The following is a 27,213-nucleotide window of genomic DNA, read 5'->3' on the forward strand; positions in this document are numbered from 1 at the left end:
TCTAAGTGCTTAAAAAGACCTCATAAAACTAACACTAGCAAGGAACTTGGAGATGTACTTCACTTAAAAAATTTAATTAAATGAAATTTGAAATCCAGAAATAGCCTATGGCCATGGTTTAGTAAAACAAACCTGGCAAAATGTGGGCAAATCTAACTACAGCTAGCAAATACAGTAAATACTGTAGTAGGCATATCAGTGAGTCAATGACCCAGAAATGTTTCAAGGACACATATGCACACACAAATTCTCAGTCTCCCTCAAAACATGAGAAAAACATTGTTTTTGCCTTAAAATTTTATATTTTGGTCCCCAGAATTAAGGCAGGCATTAGTGATCATGTGCTTGTACATACATACATACATACATACATACATACATACATTATTGCTTTCTCTGCATAAATGGGGGAAATTAATGCAACCAGCATTGTCCCCTGGAAGTCTTCTCTCTGCCCTTGGGATCTAGGACCTGATTCACAACTTTGAAACTGTTCTGACACAACCTTTAAAGTACACACACTTACTTGTGTTATGTATATTTAATTTATTTGTTTGTTAGTTAGTTCTAAAACTTCATGATATTGTAATATAACATTGTATGCTGGACTTGACCTTGTCCAAAACTGAGTTCATTTCTGCTTGACCTGATTGACATTTTTTAAAATTTCATTTTATGTAAACAACTACTAATTAGCTAAATTATTGCCTTTGAATATGGCTTGATAACAGGATCATTATCAATAGAAGTAAATATGTTTATTTGGGTAAAAGTTTTGGAGTTTCCTATGTGAATTATACATAATCCAGGTTATTGTTTTGTAACAATCAGGATCATTCTAGAAGGTTATTGTCCATTAGGTTATTTTTTTATACAGAAAATGCTAATTTTGACCTGAGGTCAAGTAAAGAATTATATATATTGTAATTGTGAGGACGTGGTCATTTGTGCTTTAACATCTAGCACTCTTAAGTTGCTTTATATGCTTTGACCAGGAGTTTTTGGCTGAAATCTTTTTTTTTTTGTTGTTCAAATTATTGAATTCAAGTGATTGTTTTCTCTGGAAATACCAAAAATATTGGATAAGCACATTCACTGGAATTATCAGTATATTCCAACCTGGAATCATATTCTGTGATTCAACAATAGACAGTTGATCAACACTTCAATAGCTACCATAGACACGTCATTGAGTTCAGTTTTGGATTTTTTTCTGGACTTTTACTGAATTTCATTCAGGACTTTAAATTACTAGGACTTCTGTCTGTAATTCTCTGATTATTTTGGGATTTGATTCGCAATACCCTAAGTTGTTTTTTCTCATTTTCACTTTTGTATTCTTGGGAAATAAATATATTTGTTAAATTTTACAAGGCTTATTGTCTTTCACTCTTTTCTGTTACTTATTTTTAGAGTATAGACTCATAATACTTGGCATTTAAAAAGAATAAATTTCCCATTAGCATGGTTACTGGACTTGACTTTAACCCCTTGGACCCTGTACCTGAAGGCAAAGCCTGAAAATGATTAAGATCCCCACTGATGGGTACTATAGTGGCTAAGAAATTAAGTCATTGGACTCAAGATTCAGTTCCTACCATCAGATCCGCCAGTTAAGAACCCTTTAAGGACTCTTCATTTCTACTGATTTTTTTCTTTTCTTTGGGGGGGTGGGGATTGATATGTCAATTAAATGCACAATACATGTGTATTAGACATTACTGTGTTATTAGTAGATACACCACCATCACTCAGCTATGTTTGAAACCATCGTGTATCTAGAAGTGTTTGATCTGGTTGTTCAACAGTTATGTAGTTCTAACACAATTACATCTAGCTAACAAGAAAAGAAAATACTGTCCAACTGTTGCATCAGTAATTTTGATTAACCATGATTTAGATGTCATCCTGTTAAAATGTCTGGAGATAGTTCAGAATTTTTTTGTATTAACATAATGGTTTGGTTGAAATACAAAACATTATCATTTTATCTTTCTAATACAGTTCCTATTTGAATGAGGTTCCTTATAAGTATCTTAATGTAACTTCATCTGTCTTCCTCTAACCCAAACCCCTAGGTCCTTCTGTATTAAGGTTTCCTGGCTAATGGCTTATATGGTTAAGTACAGATACCACTCACCATGCAGCTATGTTACAAAGCAGGTTAGCATGCAGCAGAGGATGATTAAAAGCCAAAGGGTGCATACAGGAAGCAAAAAGCAAAAAAGATGTAAATTGCAAAATATTAACATTTTTATTATTTCTGGTGCAAAATTGGTCCACTAATGAATCTGTTGTAAACAAAATCCAGGATTCACCATGTTCAATGATGTTGTGGGCTTAAAACCACATTTTAGTATGTGATTGGCTATACATGGTGGCCAGAATAACTGGTGGAGAAAGAAGCAGGGAAAACCCTGTGAAGAACAACTGAGCCAGTGCAAGCTATTGGCAAGCTATCTCACATCCCCACACTGTCTGAGATGGCAGAGAGCAATAAATATGAAGGCTTTGGACCACTTGGCACCGATGGACTTCCCATGCTCAGTAATATTCAACATACAAGATGCATTTATATATTTTAAGAAACCTAAAAGATTTCAGTACATGGGCAAGTGAATTATATTGGCAAGCAAACATCCTGGTGGCAATCTTTATAAAAGTATATACTGAAATGCTTACTAATATTTCCATTCGAAGAGTTCATCACCAAAATACTATATTGGTCTTAGTCCATCCAACACATTTTATATATGTTATCTTTCCTACAGGAATTAGGCAATGTAAATGTTACAAGGCCTTGTGATAATTATATGTATTACATAATTTGCACAACCTTAACACTGACAGTGCTGTGACGTATTTGCATAATCTCACTACCTATTTTGTTTTTTACTAATTTTTTCTTATGTCACTGGGAAAGTTGTTCAATACCAGTGGACCAGTATATTGAAAACTCTTTTGAAACAATTTCTTATTTGGCCTTGGTATAATGTAATTTTTACTTCTCACAAAACTTATAAATTTGGATAACATCTACATCTCTTTCCTTAAGTAGACAGGAATGATTTTTCTGGATACTTTATATATAACATTGGCCTTTCAAAGAAATATTCTTTCATGCATTGGTAAAATTTAGTATTCATTGCATCCTTGATATTGTTTATAAGTTGATCTGGAATTAAAAGGTGTGCCCTCTTTTGGAGTCTCGAAAGTTTTGTTAAGTTTGAATTAGAGGTATTGCCCCAAACTACAGTAAAATAGTCCAGATATTCCTAATATCATATTTATAAAATATGACCCTACACTGAATTGTATGTTTTGATTTTTCCAAGTAACCAAAGATACAAATGAACCTTTTTTTTCAAAGATGTTTAATATGAATAGACCAAGTTAGGCTGTAATCTATGAATACACCAATAATTGTATCATGAAAGGTCATATTAACGTTACCATTGTCAAATACAACTTGGAGTTTGTTGCTGTCTAGCCCTGCATACAAACATTTTTGAGAAAGTCTCATCATATGCACATATTGTCAAAAAAACATGGCCTCATGCTAAAAAGAAGGCAACACTCCCAATTTAACACTTACTTCTTCTACCTTTACATTCCAAAATCAAAGAACTCTCTAAAACATTTTCAATATTCATGGTGACTAATTTGTAACAGTAATCCCAAAAGAAATTAGAGAGAGTACAAATATAAATGCATTTAATTAAAATCTAATTTAATGGATGAGAAGTTGAAACTGTTTGGTTTAACAAATTCATCATAATTTAAAGTAAAAATTCTCAAACCTTCATTTGTTGTGTCTCACTATTGTGCATGCTGTATAAATTTAGATTGTGCAAGTTCTGCTAAATTTTGTTGCTTAGAGGCCAACGATTTACTTGAGAATGGGGTGGAATTTTTGTTCGAGTGGGATCATTCTTTCTTTCTTGTACCTCTAGGTAATGAATTGTTTTCAACCAATGTAATGGCTATAATAGGTCATTTTTCATTTAAATCAGAAGAATAATTTTTCATGCCATTTAAAATCCCTCCAAAAACAAATTTCAAAAATGTAATTGAAATCAGTGAGACAATTCTGTTTGCCAGTGAAACTATTCCTGTGTACTACTTTGGCAATGAACAAACTTTATTATTAAGTAAATCTAGATATTTTTAGTTCAGTCTAAAATCAACTGTAGCAATCTTTCAACTTTCTTTCACCAAAGACAACAAATAAGGGTCATTACCACAACGTTGCAACCAAAAATCTACAAGGAGGAGGGAAATAGACACACACAGATTTTGATTCATAACATACTTTTCTCCTGTGTTATCCACTCTCCAGTTGTCAAGGAAACTTTGCAGCATTCTGTCTGAATATCTATCCCCTCTGTGCTCTGTCTGTCACGTATATTCACATCTTTCCCCAATAGGCGCTTTGTCAATGTTGTTTTACCAACATCATACGGACCAACCACCATCACCCTGATGTTGTAAACCTTCTCTGTTCCATCTCTAAGAGCCTTTTTGTACATCTCAATGGATCTTGTATCCATATTTAGGACCTCTGATGGAATGATTGGATCTGAAATTGAATGATGACAGTAAATGCAGGATTCATTCTAATTTTTAACGATATATTGTACACCCTACTAATTAAATCAAATGCATGAAAATTGAATATTATATTTTAAAGCCCTATCTATATTTCTTCTCTAAAGTCTTCCTATGTGAAAAAATTAACCTTTCTCTTCCAAAAAGAGGGGGAGGGGCCTTGTTATGGATTACTAAATAATACAACACAAAGGTTGCAACAGTGGTGGACTAATGACCACAGTGAACCACACTCCTGACATAATACCACAATGTCCAACTAATGACCACAGTGAAGCATACTCCTGATATACCACCACAATGGCCAACTAACGACCACAGCAAAAAAAAAATCCTGATAATCCACCATAAATAGCCAACTAATGACCACAGTTAAACACCCTCTTGACATACCAGCAAAATGGCCAAAATAGAAAAAATGTTCCTGATAACACCCACAATAGCCAACTAATGACCACAGTGAAACATGCTATTAATATAACAACACAATGGCCAACTAATGACTACAGTGAAACATCCTCCTGATACACAACCTGTTTTTGGAATACTTTAAAAAAATCAATTCTGAGAATAGCCTATCAACAAATATAGCTGAAAGGCAGTGTTTTATGGGGGGGGGGGGGCAACAACTCTTTTAAATGCATTATTGGCTACATAATAATAATGGATATAAAAATGAATCCTGGGTACACACTGAAACAGCTAGCCCAGTATGATCTATGTGGGTATTGAACCCATTATCCTTGGATTTCTTAGTCCAGTGCTTAACCAAGTATCACGACTCTCTGAAATGACTGAAATTTAATTGCATTGGAAGAATTTATTGATAACAATTTTCATGAATATTATCTCATTCAATGATATATATTTTATATCCACCCTAAAATATTTGATACAGCTATGGTACTGTATATTTGTTGAAAAGAAAACCAATGTGATGTATGCAGGATACATATTATTGTACACTAACTTTAAAACAATAAGTAAATGGTAACCATGGAGACACATTTTAGAGGGACAAAGGAAAATAATAGCATGATGCATTCAGTAATATTTTTTTCTAAAAATGTGATAATCTTATTTGCATCAACATTTTTGACACCTTATCTTTGTGGTCTGTTCTGTACTATGTCATATTGACCTAAACTGAGCTACACCATTGAATTTCTGTTTCAGATCTTGTTCTCAGTAACTGTAGTGTACACTCATCTCTGTCATCGTTTATCATAATAAATACCTATATTTTCTGATTTGCTTTTCTTTAAAAGCAAACAAATCATTACTTAATTGACACGTTGTGTATATGCAGAAATTTCCTCTTTTTTAAATTTCAGATCCAAATAAGGATTATTATTATTAGTATATGCATAAAAATAGAATTACTATCAAAGTAAAATTGATGCATCATGGGATAGGCCACTACAGCATATTTTGAATTAACTCCAGTATTACAATGTCCATTAGTTGAAATATATAGTCCAGGTCAGAACAAAATCTCGCCACCGCTAAAATTATTTTGTCTGTCTTTTTACATTTGTATTTTACCCCTTGTTAAGTTATAGGTGTCCTTTACTTACACTATAACACGCGTACCTTTAAATATCGAATGTTCCATTTATTTCGATTGCTAAATATAAATATTTCTTGTAAAATCATTATAGAACTGTGACAATAAATGCGTGCTACATATCCAGTAAATATTTCTAGAGGCCAACCAATACGCGTGGTCCGGTCTGAATCGGATTGAATAGCATGCGCTACGATGAAAAGCGACACCTGGTACGAAATATTTTGTGTATTGCTTGCAATGGCTTCTCAGCCCTGCGTTCGTCGTCCATAACTATTTATAATTTTTCTCTGTAAGTTTTGTGTTTAAAAATAGAATGTACATCACTTAACAGTAAGGAAATTAAGATACTTAGATAAAGCAATATTAATATTAAATTCAATAACAACAAATTTATTTTTATTTAAACTTAACATTAATAAAGGCGACAATACATGACGAAACTGACATCTTGACATTTGTTTTCTAAATGTGAATTTAAATTTTTAGAATTGTCAGTTAATAAAGTGTGTCATTTTATTTGTGATGTCAAGTAATAATAAATGTCAATGAAATCAAATAAATTATGTCAATAAAATAATAAATAATGTCAATAAAATCAAGTAAGTTCTCTCAATAAAATAATAATTAATGTCAATGAAATAAATTATGTGAATAAAAAAGAAATATGGATTACCTGGGTACTGTGTCCTGTATCTAGTGATGTGATTACTCCTACTGCATGTTATATAGAGATGTCCACTGTCCCAGAATATGGCAAATGGACCACGTGGTATTCCCTGTGTGATGATGGACACAAGTTGACATTCAGATGTAAGATGGTGAATACAGGAATAAGGGTCATTCCAGTTACACACAAACAGACTTCCATGTTGGTCTATTACGATGCCTTTGGGTGTCTTCAAATCTTTATGTTTGTATGTATATTTACATTTACTAGGATTCAGGGCATCAAAGGCATAGACACCATTATCACCAACAACATCAACATCACACAAAATGTAAATCATGTTGTCTTTTATCGTTATGAAACTCGACAACATGGTGTTCACCTTACAAATCTTATGGATGTTGCCAACAAGATGTCCATCATTACTCGACACAATACACCAACACACCGTGTTTTGTTTCCTACCACATACAACAAGATCATCCTTGAATGACACGATTCCTTGATACCAATCCATTCCTCCCTGTACACGTATATCTCTACTCCATGTTATAACACCTGTGTTGAGTGTAGAGTCTATGGATATAATTTGTATCAGACCGTTCACCAGAATCACAGCCATTTCCGTGTCATTGATAAGACTGATACCAAGTGGCCTTGACTCCAGTGTGTCTGACTCGTACAGTAACTTTCCATCCTGGAGTCCGTGAAGCCGGACTTTCCACTCATTCCAGTCTATGACGAATATCACGTTACTGCAAACCACGATACCGGGGTACAAGGGGAACTCGTTGTCTGTGGAAATAAAGTGATATGAACATTAATACACATCTACACAAAAATACCAATATGTATATGTATATTAAAATAATAAATAACTTATATAAGTCGTCTTATCGATACGATCAATTTAATTTCTGACAATAAACAATAGTTTTCATCGACATCTACGATTATTATGATGTTTACAGACACGAAAAATACGCTTACACAGCGGATACATATTTACATAGACATATGCAACTATTATCAGTTCTTCAGACACGAAAACAGAAACTAAAATAACGCTTTATCATTCATTTAATTATATATCTGACTTTAAGTCAGCTTGAAACATCTGATAGTTACAATCGTCGTAGAGGTGTTATCGTTATCATCGTCTTAATTATTATTACGTAAAAGTCAAAGAGGCCATGTAGGCATGTATTCTGTTTTTACCAGTTAGCACATTATTCTTGTTTATACAGTATTTTAGTAAAGATATCAACTTTATCTTTAGTTTGACATTTGTACTGTGTTCATGAAAATAATACTGTACACATTTAACGATAAGAAATAGTGTGCTAGTTACTAGTTCCTGTGTGGTAACTACTGTTGCCCCTAGTCCTAAATATCTTACATACTTCGTCTTATCATTACAATGAATTTCGTTATATTTATGACCACATTAACGTTGTAGCAGGGGTGACGGTTGGCTGTGGAAATTGATATACACCTTAATATATATGCTCACAACAATTACCGACATTTATACCCTTATTAATAAATTTGCATGATATACAAATGATTAATACATATGAATTTAGTATATTATGATAACTTTAACTTTCTGACAATTACAATCGTCGTATTAGTATCGTCGTCATCATCATCTACATGATATTATTATTAAAGAAGGGTTTACAGCAGACATCACAAAGAACCCGTAAGCACACTGTTGTAGCTCTGTTCAGTTTTTCACTAAACTGAAGACACCAACAATAGTGAGTTAACAGGTCCTGTGTGGAAACTGCTATTGTCCCTCAAATTTTCAACAACGTGATCGTGATACATACGTGCGTAGATGTATAACGTCCATTAACGTCTCTAACTTCATTAAAACTAAACATATTATTGACTATCATTTCAATACTATTGACTATCATTTCATTTCAACAGATTATTGTAATAAGTAAATAACAAAATACCTAATATCATTGAACTCGTAAATGTTTTCTTTCGAAAATATGAATTTAATCCTGATAAATGATATTTCTTTCTTAGAAAACTTACTTAGCCATATTATATACATTATATAACGCTGGCCATACAAATGGAAGGGTGGATATAAACTAACTATAATAATAATAATAATAATAATAATAATAATAAATCATTCATGTGATATTGTCCTTCCATGTACAATATTTCGACGCATCCATATACGTATGAACTACCCTCAGCATTTCAATGAAAATCCCTGTTAGCAAACTTCTCCATACATTCCTTCTTCTTTTTGTCGTCTGCTGAATATTCCCCACAGTGGGCTTTCTTCTTTGCGTTATGATACTATCACTGCCAAGAACGCTGGCGGAAACTTACCACATGGATAAATCCATATGTTCTGGTAATTTCATTACACCGGTTTAGGTTCCGTTTGCTGCAGTCTTTACTTTAGAACGATTTAATGCAAAATGTGAAGATGTTTTTTGCAAAAACTTTAGAGGAAAAGAAAGGGATTCTTTTCTTGCAGTGCTAGAGTACAAGGCTGATGTTGTTACAAGGCAGCGCGCGACATGCGTCACAAGATATACGGTATCAATATATTCTGCAAGAGTTACAGATTTGAAGAAGCGCGTTTTCTATCACACGAACTCCGCCTACAAAAGCGCTCTCAGGGAAAATGTAAATGTCAAAAAAAAAAAAAGAATGGAAAACAAATTATATACAACGCTATGTTTTAATGTTTGCAGATAATGGCAGTTTAGGCTATTTCACGTATAAAATAAAAAGTCACTTTTGAAGTATATATATAAAACCGAGACCATGCTAGGGACTAACTGGTGCAGCTTTTGTTTACTTTTCTCAACATTTATTTCGGTAATTACTATCCTACACACTGGAATCAAGTGCCAAGGTCATACAATTATTTTTATGGAAGATTTAAACAAATATCAACATTTATCTTCATCAACAGCAGCAATATGAAATTAATTATCAACAGGAGCAGAGAACTATTGTTAGGAAGCCATTTAAAATAAAATGTTATTTGGCTATAGGGCTAAGTTAAGCTGATTCTCTTGTTAAGTTTCTAAACACTTTTGCCAGGCAGAATTATTTGGTACGTTAGATCCAGATCTAAATATGTTACAATTCTGCTAACGTGCTGTGAAGTTTCATTCATCAATTTTTATACAAATTTACAAGATTGACGTCTCCACTGACAGATTAATATTTGTACTGACCGACCTGTTTTACCCTATACACAATTACAATTGGATTTATTCACTAGTTATGATATATTGATAAATACACGTTTTACTCTTCAAGGTCAACATTCTTGAAACAGACGCAAATCCGTAAAAGCCATCCTACCATGTGGAATCATAGGGTTATTCTATTCTTTTTAATTAACAACAATTCCACCGTTGCCACAAAATCGTTATCATCGTCCTTAAACTTGGTATATGCATACCCTTGTCAACCTTGAAAAGGACTATAAAGTAATTCTGCATGGGATTTGTTTTATTTAAACAAATTTAAGTATTTAGGCATCACCTTTTCCTGTAGAAGGTGTACCTTCTTGGCGCAACAACCTCTAATAAACAAAGTAGAAAGTAATTTACACGTATCATTTTATTATTTTATCGTCTTCACTTCTGTGCGAATTTTTTCACAAGTTCCGAACTACAGCTATGTTATTAAGGAAGTGAAGCGCAGAGTTCTAGAAATGCATGCACCATTTTGTATTGGCACTGCGTAGTAAGTAATTGACGATACGAAAATCGATCATTTCATTACATAAGTGATTTTTGACGAGGAAAAAAACGATTTCCAAAAAGAACCCTGTATTCAAGAAAAAAGAAAAATTACCTGTCTTCAAGAGAGTTATTACTTTCTACGTGAAAATAAAAAAGAAACTAATATTTTTATGAAACACCCATTTGTAAGAAGAGTTTACCTTTTTAATAGACGTTAACGTGCTATAACGAAAAATGCACTAATGTCTTGTAAAAGACAATTTCTCTTGAGAATCGAGAATATTTTGCCAAGAATTTACTGAGCACAGTTATCATAATGCGATATTTGAAACTTAGCAGTGACTGACAAATGTCTATGGACGTAAACATGTGTCAGTGGGATCAGTTCTTACATTTAGTACAGTTATGTGACATCATCGTAAATATATGGGAAACTGGATCCAGAGGAAGAAAATGAAAGATCATAATTTTTCCGCATCTTGATTTATCTCTGTACTAACATCAATATCTTTTATATAACAGTGGATGGAATATCATTCTGAATATCAGCATTTCCTGACACAGTTCTGACATGCCGTATAGCCGTATATACAGCTGAAATTTTTTTACCGTTATTTTTAACAGAATTTCATTAAAAATTGATGATTCATTATCTTCATTGTTTATAAAAAAAAATTATAAAAATGTTTTAAAATAGTTTTGTAAGAAAATGACCCCTATAGGGTAAATACTGGAATGTCAAGTCGCCATCTTATGCTTACCCTCTCTCTATGACTCTCGCTCTCCACAAACATACTTACGAAAAAACTTGCCACTTACGGGTACCTTTTACTTGCCGCAAAGTAACGTAAAAGTGAAACTTAGTAAAGAAAAAGGTGCGTAATGCTCGTTAGTGAAACACCCGTAATCACGTACGGATGTCGTACGCATAAACCTAAGAAAATATTGGGCTCTCGTTATTTTATAAAAATGTGTCTCGTTTCAAGACGCAGCTTAAGTTTACGCAAGAGCGTTTCACAAGGATATCCGTAGGAACATTTCGTACGCCTAAAAATAAAACTGTTGCGTAAGCTACTCTTTTGTATGGGAAGTAGATAGCAAATTAGTAAAAGTAATATGACACGATGCAAAGGAAGGCGACGAAGATGACGATAACAACAATAAAATGACCCCAAAAATATCGTGCAAAAAATATGCCTAGACCGATTGGACATACGAATGAAATATAGGTATTATTTATTTAAAGAAGATAGTGTGTGTGTGTGTGTGTGTGTGTGTCTGCCGATTTTGTCGTGCCCAGACAATGTGGGTTGACCCTGTCCTCCCTTAATACATCTGTATATGTTCATTGTATAAAAACAATAATGATGATTATGAATTTTGCAGGGTTAATTTCTTTTTTATCATCATATTTGTAAGTTTTTTTTAAATCCCATGAAGCCAAAAGCTTATGTACTTTCCGACCTCCATTGGACTTTTAGAGGTCCGAGTTCCATAAGTTTGGACTTCCGATTTAGGGTCGTGCTATTGCCCCAGTGAAATGTTAATGTCATGGGCCAATTTCCTCCCCATTGTTTTCCTTTCATGTTTTTTATTTAGTTGACTTTGCCAGAGTCATTTAGCCCCATTTATTAGTATATTATTATTATTATCATTATTATTATTATTATTATAATATATATATATATATATATATATATATATATATATATATATATATATATATATATATATATGTTTTTTTTTTACGTATATATTTTTTTTTTGTATTGGCTTATCTATGTCAAATGGTTCCAGTCTTTCTCTTAAGTAAGTATATAAAAATAATAAGTGTGTATATATGTTTGTATGTTTGTGTGTTGTGTAGAGAGGTTTATAGTATGTCATAGCATACTGTTTTTTATTAGATTTTTTAAAGGGTGATGGTTTTTCTTAAAGTTCAATTTTTTGGTACATTTTAGTGCATGTATCTTAATTCAGGGTAATTCTCTCTTCCCTGTTTGTCAAACAGGGAGTTGAGTTGTATTAAGTTTTAATTGATGTACCGTAGTAATCTTGTACTTCTAATGATTATGTATACTTTTGGGAGTATTACATATTCATTAGATTCCTATTTTGGTTGAGTCAATTTGTTTATGTTTGTAGGTCTTATATACCTGTGCTAGATCTGAATATGTTAAATGAGTTCAGTTGTATAGTATTTTCTCAAGACTGGCTTTCGGTACATATCGCTGAGGAATTTGCCTCGTTCCCATCTTCGTGAAATGATCCGTGGGCAAATTTGCCTCCTGGCGCGATATGTCAATTTAGAGTTGAGGCGATCGTTTTCTTCCATCAAGCAGCGGGATTCTCTGTAATGGAGCGTCCGAGTCTGTCTGAATGTCTCTGGTAGTACATCAGGCTTGTTCATGTATATAGAAATATTTTAGTGAGCTGAATTTGGAATAAGATGGTTATACGACTGTGGCATAGGTTCCATCATTAGAAACTTTAACAAACGTCTGAAATGAATGCTCTGTCACATTCATCGTTCATCTATTAATTTACTTTCCAATTTTAATGTTCAATTAGAACTGTAATATCTCTTTATTAAATTATAATTTTACTGTTAAATTATAGTGTTTTAAATGATTTTTTTCCCCATTATTTCTTGGTTATATTCAATTGTCCCGTGTTCGCTGCATTTACCTGTACTCTTGAGGTTATTTTGTTGTACAGGATTTTAGTCCACTTTTGAAAATTATTTCCAAATCCAAATTTTTCTAAAACCTTTTGCATATAGTTGTGTTTTGCTCTGTCAAATGCTTTTTCCTGGTCAAAAAGTACCATAGCACCTTCTAGCCCACATTCCTGTATATAATCTATAATTGTTTTGATGCTTAAAATGTTAACCTGAATGTCCCTCCCCTTGGCCCCACATGTTTGATTTATGTTAATGATTTTATCCATTCCCTTTTTAATTCTTTCTGCTAAAATTTTACTTAATAATTTATAATCCGTATTTAGAAGGGAGATGGGCCTCCATTTTTTTTATAGATCTTCCCTATCGCCCTTCCCTTCGAATATTTGTGTTATAATCCCTTCCCTGTCATAGTATTATTTCTCAAGTGAATATTATTGTATAACCATAACAACTCGCCACGGAATTCCATATAAAAATCCGCCGTGAGTCCATCTCTACCTGGGGATTTTCCTTTGGTCAAATTATTTATGCTATTTAAGATTTCTTCTCTTGAGTTGAAATCATCACACGAGTTCTTGTGTTCTGATAATATCATCTCACAAGCTATTCCTTGTAGGTACTCTTCTATTGTGTTGGTATTAATTTGTTGTGATGTATACAACTTACTATAAAATTCTTCAATGTGTTTTAAAATTTCCTTCCTGTCGGATATCCACTTTCCATCATTAATTTTTTAAGTTTCAATATATTTTTCTCCCGCCCCGCTTAACTCCTCTTTTTTATATAGGCCCTCTGTTTGTTTTTGTTTTTTTGTATATTGTGGTAAATTTTCCGGCCCTTATTTCTCTCCCTTTCATTTCTTCATCTAATATCTGATTTAATTTCTCTTTGAGTATTTTTTCTCTCTCATTTGTATTAATTTTTTCTAGCTGTCTTTTAATCGCGTCTTTTTCCATTTTTTGTTTTTCCTTCCTAATTTTTGAATATGTAATAGCTTTCTTTTTAAATAAAGTTTTTAGTTTATCCCATTCATTTAAAATATCTATGTTCCCCTTCTCTATACATTTTTTTATTTCTAATTTAATTTCTTCGATAAAATCTTTCTCCTCCAAAATTTTGTTGTTCAGTTTCGAGTTCCCTTTACCCCATTTATGTTTATTTTTCAATTCTGTTTCTAAATATACTAACTTGTGATCTGAAACTTTAAAATCCGTAATGCCTGCTTCTTTATATATCTTTTCTCGTAACTGGTACAATACAATTTATCTAATCTACTCCCTTTGTTTATTTTTCTATTCATACGTGTATTCCCTCCTAAGTAAATTTAATTTCCTTTATACGTCTACCATTTTGTGTTTGTTTAAGAAAATTTCCAGCTCTGGTTTAAACCTTACATCGTTTGTGGTTAATTCCCCTACTCTATCTATATTCTCCCCCACCCAGTTAAAATCTCCCCCTAAAATTAAATTTTCCATGGTAAATTTTTCCATGTATTTAGATAAATTTTATAAAAACTGTTGTTTACGATATTTATTCGCGGGCATGTATACATTTAAAAAGTGGACATCTTCTATTATAAAATGGATCATCCTTCCCTTGAAAAAATTCTCCTTCGTTTTCCCTTTTCCAGTTTAATCCCCTTTTATTTTTAATAAATGTTGCTACCCCTCCTTATACATCTTCCCCCTTAAAATCATTTAAAATCGGTACACCATTCAGTTTATCTTCACATAGTGCCATTAATTCTTTAGTGAACCCATTATGTGTTTCTTGTATAAACAGAATGTCATTATTGGTTTCATTATATAATTTAATTAGTTTATCCTTATTAATCCCATTTACATTTATAGATGAAACATGGAAGTTTTTTCCATCCATTTTTCATTTTCCTTCCGGGTTGCCGCATTTCGGTTATACAGTGATTATTATTTAAAATATAGTTATAAAAGTATAGTATGTATGTTAGTTTATTCAATAATTAGTTTGTTTTTGTTTGAGGGGGAGCTGGATCTCTCCCCCACCCATTTATTACTATATGTTGGAGTAACTTCCTCAGTTGTATTGTCTTCTGTCCTGTCTATACTCGTTTGGTCTGTGGTATTTTCTGTACCCATTTCCGTTCCATTGTCGTGTTCCGTCAGTTTTGAGTCAGTTTCATTTTCCATTCCTGTCATAATGTCATATTCACTGTAGTCTTTATTGAAACTGTCTATTTCACTCTGGTCTTCACTGTCACTTTCCTATCTCAATTTTTTCTCCCCCCCCCCGAACTTATCCTCCTTGTTCTCATAAATTGTATGTGGACTTTCATGTTCGGTATCACTATTGCCTCTCTCCTGGGATGAACTCGACCTGGAGAAGGCTTTCCTTTTTTTTAAGTCTCAATTTTGGTAAAGGAGTAGAGGTCAGGTGTTTCATGCTCACTTCTGACTCTTCACTTTCCGTTATTTCCTTCTCGTCTCCCAAGGAGTTTTCCTCTTCTTGTAGGTGAGAGAACCTATTAGTCAGTATTATTGGTTTTCCATTGTAGGGAGTTTGCATTTTCTCTGTTTTATTGGGACTTAAGATTATCTCCCATTCAGGGGTTGGTGAATTGTCCCTTACGTCAATTTCTGGTAAGGTCATGAGTTCGTTATTTACTGAGTTATCAGTTTTGTTTCCCCCTTCATTTCCCTCTTTTCTTATTTCCTGTATTATTGTACTTAGTTGTGTGTCAATGTCACTGTTGGTCATTGGTTGACTACTAGCAACTTTTCTAGCGTAAGTTGCTGTTGTTGTTTGTCCCTTCTGGTCTGTGCTTTCCTTGGGGTTTGCTGACATTTAGGGCACTTCCAGTAATTCTCGTAACCCCGAAACCAGCTTTTCAACCTAAATCCCATTACATAAAAAAAATGTTGGAAGTTTTGGGGCATCTTCTTTTGCCACAGTGAGGATTCGTACTCCTGTCTTTACATTTCCAAAACCCCAAACTGTGGCCGTTTTTGCTCTCATAATTTTGCTTTTTAGTTTACGATCAACTTTGTTAGTCACTTCTATGGTCTCTCCTTCCAAAGGGAGGCTTGAGATGGAGACATCTATTGTTTTGGCTTCTATCTCTCTCGTTAAGGGTGCAGTTTTGTATATATTTGCCTTATTTCCCTTTATTTCAATTTAGTCTGCTCTATCAAAGGTGTGTCAAAATCCTTTGGATATATGACGTATTTGTTATAGCTTGCATTCTGCAGGCCATCTACCTTGTCTATGTCAATCCCCATTACTTTAAGGGCAGTCAGAACTTTAGCTTGCCTAGGCGCGCTGGCTAAATTTCCAAAACCTATCGTTTGACACCCAGGGGGGTGGAATGCTATGAGTACTCTATCCTCTACTTTAGTCTTAAAGTAGGTACTTAGCTTGCTTCCCCCCAGCTGAACATAGTTTGACAACATTTCTGTTGCTACTTCCATTTTCACAGAGATTATTTCACTAATACTTACACCTTTCATTCGTGCTTTTTCATCACGCTCTGTTTACAGGCTCGTCAAACCTTCGTATGCGGTGGTCCGTGACTCTTAGTCAACATTGAAAGGACTATAAAGTATTAACTATTCACGGGATTAGTAGAAAGTGTCACATTAGAGGCAAACATGGAGAGGTGAACCATTTTAAATTTGGTTTAAATATTAAAGAGCCAATCGCGGAACTAATGGTAGGCCGCCATTTAAAAGAAAATATTGTTTGATTAGAGTACAATGTCAAGCTAATTCTCGTTATTTATTTTCTAAAAACTTATGCCAGGCAGAATTATTTGGTGTGTTCGATCCAGATCTAAATATGTTACAATTCTGCTAACGCGCTGTGAGGTCAAAGTTTCATTCATCGATTTTTATACAAATTTACAATAATGACGTCTTCACTGGCAGATTAATATTTGCACTGACCGACTTTGTTTTACCCTATACAGAATTACAATTGCACGTCTTCCCTGGCAATGATATATTGATAAATACACTCACCGACCTTTTTTTATCCCTCAAGGTCAACATTCTTGAAACAGACGGAAATCCGTAAATACCATATTACCCAGTGGAATCATAGGGTTATTTTATTTTTTATTAATTAACAGTTCCAGCGTTGCCACAAAATCGTTATCGTCGTCCTTAAAGTTGGTATATGCATACTCTTGTCAACCTTGAAAAGGACTATAAAGTAATTTTTCATGGGATTTTTTTAATTAAACAAGTCTAAGTATTTAGGCATTACATTTTCCTGTAGAAGGTGTACCTTTCTCGCACAGCAACATTTAATGGAATAATGTAGAAAGTAATTTACACATCATAAATATCATTTTTTAATTTATCATCTTCTGTTCCATGAGAATTTTTTCACAAGTTCCGAACTACAGTTATATTATTATGGAAGTGAAATGCGGAGTTCTAAAATTGCAGGCACCATTTTGTACTGTCTCTGCATATTAAGCAACTGACGATACGAAAATCGATCATTTCATTCAATAAGTGATTTTTCACGAAGAAAAAATATTGATTTCCAAGAAGAACTCTATAGTCAAGAAGAAAGAAAATTTCCGGTCTTCAAGTGGATTATTACTTTCTACGTGGAAAAAATTATTATTTTTTATGAAACACATTTTTAAGGAGATTATATCATTTTAATAGAAGTTAACGGGCTGTCAAGAAAAATACACTTTTGTCATGTAAAAGACACTTTCTCTTAAAAAGCTGATACAGACGTGTAATAGGCACCTTTTCCTAAAGAAACTGACATTATTCACTTTTTGACAGCTTTGAATTTGCATCGGCACAAGAGAGTCAATTTTCAGAATAAACGTGAAAACATCGATGAAAAGGAAATACCGACATTATTTTAAAAACGTTGAGAATTGAGAATATTTTGTCAAGAATTTACTAAGCACAGTTATCATAATGGGATATTTGAAACTTAGCAGTGAATGACAAATGTTCTATGGACGTAAACGTGTGTCAGTGGGATCAGTTCTTACATTTAGTACAGTTATATGACATTATGGTAAATATATGGGAAACTGGCTCCAGAGGAAGTAAAGGAAAGACCATAATTTTTCCGCACCTTGATTTATCTCTGTACTTAACATCAATATCTTCTGTATAACAGTGGATGGAATATCATTCTGAATATCAGCATTTCCTGACACAGTTCGGACATGCCGTATATACAACTGTAATTTTTTTACCTTTATTTTTAACAGAATTTCATTAAAATTGATGACTCATTGCTTTGATTGTTTTTATTTTTCTGGCAAATCAGCAAAGTAACATTTTCATATTCATATCAATGTTCACATTTTTAAAAAAATAATATTTTTTTTACATATAAATATGTTTTAAAATAGTTTTGTTAGAAAAAGACCCCTATAGGGTATATACTGGAACGTCAAGGCACGTCTTAAACTTACCCTCTCTCTATGACTCTCGCTCTCCACAAACATACGAAAAAACTTGCCACTTACGGGTACCTTTTACTTGCCGCAAAGTAGCGTAAAAGTGAAACTCAGTAAAGAAAAAGGTGCGTAATTCTCGTTAGTGAAAAACCCGTAATCACGTACAGATGTCGTACGCAAAAACCTAACAAATTATTGGGCGATCGTTATTTTATGAAATTGTGTCTCGTTTCACGACGCACCTTAAGTTTACGCATCTAATGTTCGTACGTTTCAAACGTAAGAAAATCTTACGCTATTTCGCAAGGGTGTTTCACAGACATATCCGTAGGAACATTTCATACGTCTAAAAAATATTTTGCTTAAGCTACTCTTTTGTAAGGGAAATAGATAGCACATTAGTAAAAGTAATATGGCAAGGTACTAAATACGGCGACGAAGATGACGATAACAACAACAATAAAATGACCCAAGAAATACTGGGCAAAATATGCCTTGACCTATTGGTCATACTAATGAAATATAGGTATTATTTAAATTCAAGAAGATAGTGAGTGTGTGTGTGTGTGTGTGTGTGCCGGCCGGATTGATGATTTTGTCGTGCCCAGACAATATCTGATTTGACACTGTCAGAGATCCAACACCCTACCCCCAATCCATAATAAAGCATTAAAACAGGACTTTGAAAGATATACAAATATTAACTATTTTTTAAAATACATTTTGTAACAAATCCAGATTTTGATACTTTTAAATCTGTCGCTGTCTGAAGTTTTTCCGCCCTAGGGAGTTGACTTGTCTGACTAATGGGAAAACAGTGTGTGTGTGTGACAGACAGACAGAGCAATAAAGAAAAAGAGACTGTCGAGCTGGAAGTCGATAAATAAACATAATTTAACTTACTTTTGAAGGAAGCGGTTAAGCCATACTTTTTAATTATCTATATCAAAACTGTTACCTAATCACTTCGCTATGTTTACCGACTTTTATTTCCTTAAAATACACGAGTGTACTTGAAGGTCCCTCATGTTGTCATTTCCAGTGACAACCCAGCAGAATCTACCGCTATGGATGAGAAAGTAAATATGACGTTATTTAATTCTTTGAGTCAGCTATATCCTTCCGAACTTATTTGATAGTCATTGCAACGCTAAGAATAGAATTTAAGTTGGGTTTTAACTTCATTTCTGCTTCAATTATTTGCATTGTAAGACCAGAATCTGTAGAAAAAATAGATTAGTGCTGTAACACCCACTCCTTTGCAGTAACATTTCATTATATCAAATGGGACGTGACGTAGATCTATGTACTTGCAAGATATTTACAAAGGACGGAGATGAAGATGACAAGAACAATACCAACACACCTACCAAATATTCTCGGGCAAACAATGGCATAGCCTATTGTTCATATGGAATCAAATATAGGTATTATTTCTGTTTAAGAAAATTGGATGCATGTCTGCGTGCGTGCGCTCGTACGCACGCGCGTATCTATGCAGTGACGGAATTATGATATTGTCTCCCATAGGCACTCTGTGAGATTCAAAAACATACCTCCACCCCCCCACCAACGTCCAAAGTAAAGAATTCGAACCAGAATATTTACGCCTTTTAATAACATAAAAATGCACCAAGCCTATAAATAATATAAAAATTGTACTATAAGTGTTTTAGATGCAAAATAAATACTTTTCAAAATAAAAAATTCAATATTATCATACTTTAAAATCTGCCGCTGCCTGGATTATGTCCGCCCTTGGCAACTGCCTTGTCTCCTTAACGGGAAAACAGCGACTCCAAGTGTGTGTGTGTGTGTGTGTGTGTGTGTGTGTGTGTGTGTGTGTGAGAGAGAGAGAGATTTTCAATCTTGTAGCAGATGAATATACATAATTTAACTGACACGTTGAAGGAAACAGCTAAGCCATACTTCCTTAGTTATATATCGGATTATCAAATGTTTATCTAATCACTCCATTGTATTCATCGACTTTTATTTCCGAAAAAAAAACATAATTGTACTTAAAGGTTGTCATGTCGTATCCAACCACAAACCAGCAGAGTCCACTATTATGGATGAGAAGGTAAATATAACATTTCATGCAATCTTCTGAGTCAGTTACAGCCTTCCAAACTTATTTCATATTAGTAGTGTATGGGGATACCCTGGCTTCAAGGGGACTTTAATGTTGAGAAGGTAAATATAACATTTCATGCAATCCTCTGAGTCAGCTACAGCCTCCCGAACTTATTTAATATTCATCGCAATTCTAAGGGTAGAGTTTCAGTTCGGTTTTATTTTCACTTTTGCTTCATTATTTGGACTAAAAAATGAAAATCTGGAGACAAAAATTAAAATTTCATTCGTGCTTTTTCACCACGCTCTGTTTATAGGCTCGACAAACCCTGGGATAAAATTACATTTCATGTGATGGTCCGTGACATAGATCAACTTTGTTACATCAGGGGATCGTTTCTAAATGCTCTCTCTCTCTCTCTCTCTCTCTCTCTCTCTCTCCATAAATTATATCAACACAGGATTAAGTTCAGTAAATCGCTTTATCATTTATATTCTTGAACTATATAAAAATATATTTAAATTTGTAAAATATATTTAATGATACAATTATGCAAATTCGATAAACTATTAATTTTACGTCTGGAATTATTAGATGGAGATCACTATAAACAATAAGGAGTTTAACCATCCTACAGATTGTATCTACTATGGTCTACAAAATTTAACAATCTTATTACATGACTTCATCTATTGAAACTATATTTATATGCAGAACACGTATGCCATCCACTAACGAAAGTTATCAAAATAACTAAATGGCAATGAAGTCTGATCGAAGCAGATACGCGTTTATATGAACAATTCCACCGATCTTCACTTGCCTACGTCAGTCATTGAAGGACTTTTGATTTTGGCCCAGAACATACGTACATCCATACTTCTGTAGGTCGGTCTGTCCGTCTCAGGAATATCTTTATCAGCAGTGGGCAAGAACCATTCAACTTACATACAATAGTGGATAAGAATCACTCAACGTACATACAACATTGGAAAAGAACTATTCAACGTACATACAACAATGGATAAAATCATTCAACGTACCTACACCAATGGAAAATAATCATTTGACGTACATACAACAGTGGACAAGAATCATTCAACGTACATACAACAGTGGACAAGAACCATTCAATGTACATACAACAGTGGACAAGAACCATTCATCGTACATAGAACAGTGGACAAGAATCATTCAACGTACATACAACATTGGACAAGAACCATTCAACGTACACACAACACAACAGTGGACAAGAACCATTCAACGTATATACAACAGTAGATAATAACCATTCAACGTACATAAACAGCGACAAATATCATTAAACGTACACACAAAAGTGGACAAGAACCATTCATCGTACATACAACAGTAGACAAGAACCATTCAACGTACATACAACAGTGGACAAGAACCATTCAACGTCTACCAGTTATGTTTTGCTAGCATTTTTTATGCATAAGTAAAGGATCCGATTAGATTTTCAGGTCATTACAGTCATCTTTCTTATTTTTGTTTTACACATTATGAAACTGTCTGTGGATTTTTTAAAATTAAAATCTATCAGGTAAGGTTAAGCATACAATTATCTAGGCCAAAAATATTAAAGCTAATAGTCATATTTCTGTTCGTATGGGAGTAACAAAAGATTGATTATTGTGAAAATTCCATCAATTGGTTTGTTCCTTTAATTATTTAGTTTTCACATATTGGAACGTTATGGATTTTTACATTTTTAATGTAAAACGTGTCATAAAGCTGTTAGGGAAGAACCACTTGACGTAGACAAAGGAAAGAAAATGTCTCGCTTTTTCACATGCTGATGTGAATAAAGCCGAAACGATTGATAGCATCATATATATTTATCATGGTCCTCGAGACATTGAAGATAATCTTTTAAATTTTCTGTATCGAACAGCTGCTAGTCTGTTCATTCGGAAGTCATGCAAGATGAATTTTTATTTTTCTTCTGCTTGTGTTTTTATTAACATTAACCTTTGTAAACCAGCGAACTTGAAGAAAGCAATGCATAATAAGATCAGAGGCCATAACAAGGTTGTATGAAATAAAAAGTCAAGAGTTACCGTTTCGAGATGTCTGAATGTCCTGATTGAAAAAAAATACAATTTCATTAAAAATAGAGACATTATATAGACTTGTACTAAAACATTTAAATCTGTTCAGTAAATGAGGCAATCAAAATGACGATTATGTAGGAAAACATAAGGGTACAGTTCTGTCAGCCACAAACTTGAAATAGAAGTCTGACGAAAATGTAATTAAACTATCAATGTAATAAAAGATTTTATTTATTTACAGTGTATTATTTTTATTTGCTGCAGATTTCCGACGCTGGAATGGAAATAGCAACATAAAAGGAGTCAAGTTTAATAATCTCACTTAATTAACCAGCAGAAAGAGTAGATTAGTCTCTCTATAGAATCGTAATAAACCAGTAGAAATATCATATTAATCTCTCTATAGAATCACAATAAACCAGTAGAAATAGCATATTAGTCTCTCAATAGTCACAATAATCCAGTAGAAATAGTGCATTAGTTTCTCTATAGAATCACAATAATCCAGTAGAAATAGTATATTAGTCTCTCTATAAAATCACAATAATCCAGTAAAAATAGTATATTAGTCTCTCTATAGAATCACAATAATCCAGTAGAAATAGTATATTAGTCTCTCTACAGAATCAAAATAATCCAGTAGAAATAGTACATTAGTTTCTCTATAGAATGACAATAATCCAGTAGAAATAGTATATTAGTCTCTCTACAGAATCACAATAATCCAGTAGAAATAGTACATTAGTTTCTCTATAGAATGACAATAATCCAGTAGAAATAGTATATTAGTCTCTCTACAGAATCACAATAATCCAGTAGAAATAGTACATTAGTTTCTCTATAGAATCACAATAATCCAGTAGAAATAGTATATTAGTCTCTCCATAGAATCACAAAAGTCCAGTAGAAATAGTATATTGGTCTCTCTTTAGAATCGTTATGTCGAAATTAAATTTTGTGTAACATCCAAATGAAACTACTATACAAATATTGTGGATAATGCCAACCAAGATTTTATTTAAAAACGTACCATTTTAAATATTCTCGAATAATACACATGTCCCTTTTAGAAATATTAGATCCTTGTTTTAGCTGGCACGTGTTTATTTTATATACGGACCACAGAGTCGGGATGAAATAGTTCCTATCATTAACCGTTATTAAAACATCAAATAATTCCGGTTTATGAATTATACGACGATCTGATTATGATGACAATGAAAATGTTGATGACGACGATCATCGTTTTCAGTAAGTACTGTTTGACTGTTTCTTCGTTACGTTTGTTACAAGAGATTGAGACCCCAGGTGGCTGAGTGTTCCAAATCTCTCGTCCTGGCCGACCACAAGCATCTCATCTTTGTTCACGTGTGTTTGAATCACGAACTCGGTCAATGTGGGGATGCGAGAAAGCTCACCAACAACTTCCCGTGGGTCGGAGGTTCTTACCGGGGTTTTCCCTGGCGCTTCTTCTATGAGTTATTCTGACGACCATGTGTCATACGCTGAACAATGGCGTTAAACCCAAAACAACAACAACATGAAAAGACAGCTTCTACTGCCACACGGAGTGTAAATGTTGAAATTGTCAGAGGTAAACAGGAAGAAAAGAAACTTTTATACGTAACAGAGTATGGAAAAGAACTTAGTCTACTGGTTTAGATTTTTTCCGCATATTGATTTATCTCTTGGCTTACATCGATACATTCTATATCACACTGGATGGAAACCCCTCTGAATATCAATACTTGCTGACCCTGACATGCCCTATGCACACGAGAGTAATTTTTGGCCGTTATTTGAATATTTTATTTTTAACAGAATTTCATTGAATTTATTGATTTAATGTCTCGCGTGATTATAATTTTTCAGGTTAAAGAACAAAGTACAATGTATCATTAATGATTACATATTTGTTTAAAAGATAACCTTTATAAAATATTTTAAGATAGCTTTGTTAGAGAAGGACCCACTATACTCTATATACTGCTATGTCAGGGCGCATCTCAAAATTAATCTCTCTCTCTCTCTCTCTCTCTCTCTCTCTCTCCACAAACATACTTATGAAAAAACTTGCCAATTACGTCTGCCTGGTACTTGCCCAAAAGTTTCTTGAAATTGTAAGGGTAACTTAGAGAAAACATACCTAATTATTATTAGTGTACCACCCGTAATCGCGTACTGTCGTAGTTTACAACGGTAAGAACATATCGGGCGTACTCTGTTTTGTAAAACGGTATCATGCTGTTCACATAATGCTGTAAAGACGAATTTGTCTAAAGAACTGAACTATCATCCTAGCTCATAACATGAAATCGGGGAATTTATTTTGACACTTTACACCTGTTGAATTAGTTTTAATTATTTTAATGTATACTAACGTTTTCAAAAATCATAAATGGTATAAAAAGAGATCGCATTTATGGTGAGTTGCATTTAAATGTAATACACCGTCAGAGTATGCAGTTATGATGACTTGCATTTATATGTAATATACAGCCACAGTATGCAGTCATGATGATTTGCATTTATATGTAATGTACAGTCACAGTATGCGGTTATGATGATTTGCATTTATATGTAATATACAGAGTATGCAGTCATGATGATTTGCATTTATATGTAATATACAATTAGAGAATGAAATCATGACGATTTACATTAATATGCAATATACAGTCACATATGACTAGGTCATACACATTAGGCCCAATTAATCGACAAACAGCCAGGGTCTACCTATAAATAACCGGACGAATGACATCATTTCCAAATATAGTACTGGTCGGCAGCCAATAGCATTAGTAATTCGGGTGCTAGGGTTTAACCGAAATTTGGCGATATGTTAAAAAATTGCCCTCAGGTATATATTTTAAAATATACTAGAAAAATACAAATAACTGACCTGTCATTTACAAGGATTCAACACCCCCTCCTCCCCAAAGAAGGATTTGAAAAGTAACAAGAACAATAAAGACATAAAGACGGTAAGGAAATCCAGATCAACTGATAATGTAAACAGATGAAATGTTCTAAAAGGTAACAATGCAAATTCCAGGGAGAATGGAATTCTTTATTACACTCTGCTTGAAATTGGTAACAGAGCAGGTAAAATATTAATATCTCAATAACGGTGGGCAGAGTGGTGGCGTACCCTTACACACACACACACACACACACACACACACACACACACACACATACACACACACACAGACACACAGACACATGGTTACTTTATAATGATTAAAAATAATAATAATAATCTGACGTCAGGAAAGACCCATCTGCCACGTGGTCCTCAATATGTATGCATAATTGTGGCTTTCATGAAAACATATCCGTTTATTCTGCTCCTAATATCCAGGGAAACCAAATCTGTAAAATTTATAGCAATAGGGAACATTATAGTGGCCATGACATCGCAAAACTTTCTAAGGATCTCACGTCAGGGCCAACTAGGCGAATCGTGCTCTATGTCCATCAAAGTAGATTCACAATCGTGTTCTATGTCCATCAAAGGCTATTCACTATCGTGCTCTATGTCCATCAAAGTCTATTCACTATCGTGCTCCGTATCCATCAAAGTCTATTCACAATAGTGCTCTATGTCCCTCAAAGTATATTCACAACCGTGCTCTATGTCCATCAAAGTCTATTTACTATCGTGTTCTATATCCATCAAAGTCTATTCTCGATCGTGTTCTATGTCCATCAGAGGCTATTCACAATCGTCCTCTATGTCCATCAAAGTCTATTCACAATCGTGCTCTATGTCCATCAGAGTCTATTCACTATCGTGCTATATGTCCATCAAAGGCTAATCACTATCGTGCTCTATGTCCATCAGAGTCTATTCACTATCGTGCTCTATGCCCATCAAAGGCTATCACAATCGTGTTCTATGTCCATCAGTCTATTCACTATCGTGCTCTATGTCCATCAAAGTCGATTCACAATCGTGTTCTATGTCCATCAGAGTCTATTCACTATCATGCTCTATGTCCATCAAAGTCGATTCACAATCGTGTTCTATGTCCATCAAAGACTATTCACAATCGTCCTCTATGTCCATCAGAGTCTATTCACTATCGTGCTCTATGTCCATCAAAGTATATTCACAATCGTGTTCTATGTCCAACAAAGTCTATTTACTATCGTGTTCTATATCCATCAAAGTCTATTCACGATCGTGTTCTATGTCCATCAGAGGCTATTCACAATCGTCCTCTATGTCGATCAAAGTCTATTCACTATCGTGTTCTATGTCCATCAAAGGCTATTCACAATCGTGTTCTATGTCCATCAGTCTATTCACTATCGTGCTATATGTCCGTCAATGTCTATTCACAATCGTGCTCTATGTCCATCAAA

At 33.8% G+C, this 27,213-nt stretch overlaps 1 protein-coding gene across 4 annotated transcripts in view; it reads right to left on the minus strand.

Annotated features, from left to right (window-relative positions):
* The window catches only part of LOC149774807 (uncharacterized), a 208,457-nt gene that overhangs the window by 110,335 nt on the left and 70,909 nt on the right, over positions 1 to 27,213 (minus strand). For all 4 annotated transcript variants that reach the window (XM_089944718.1, XM_089944719.1, XM_089944720.1 and 1 more), the window contains exons 3-4: positions 6,852 to 7,640; positions 4,313 to 4,579 (exon numbers count right to left, since the gene is read on the minus strand). In XM_089944718.1, coding sequence (XP_089800844.1) covers positions 4,313 to 4,579; positions 6,852 to 7,640 — 1,056 coding nt within the window. The remainder of the gene's footprint in view (positions 1 to 4,312; positions 4,580 to 6,851; positions 7,641 to 27,213) is intronic.

This window comes from Sinohyriopsis cumingii, unplaced genomic scaffold, assembly GCF_028554795.1.
Source record: "Sinohyriopsis cumingii isolate HCF-2022 unplaced genomic scaffold, ASM2855479v2 utg000131l, whole genome shotgun sequence".
NCBI classification, from domain to species: Eukaryota; Metazoa; Mollusca; class Bivalvia; order Unionida; family Unionidae; genus Sinohyriopsis; species Sinohyriopsis cumingii.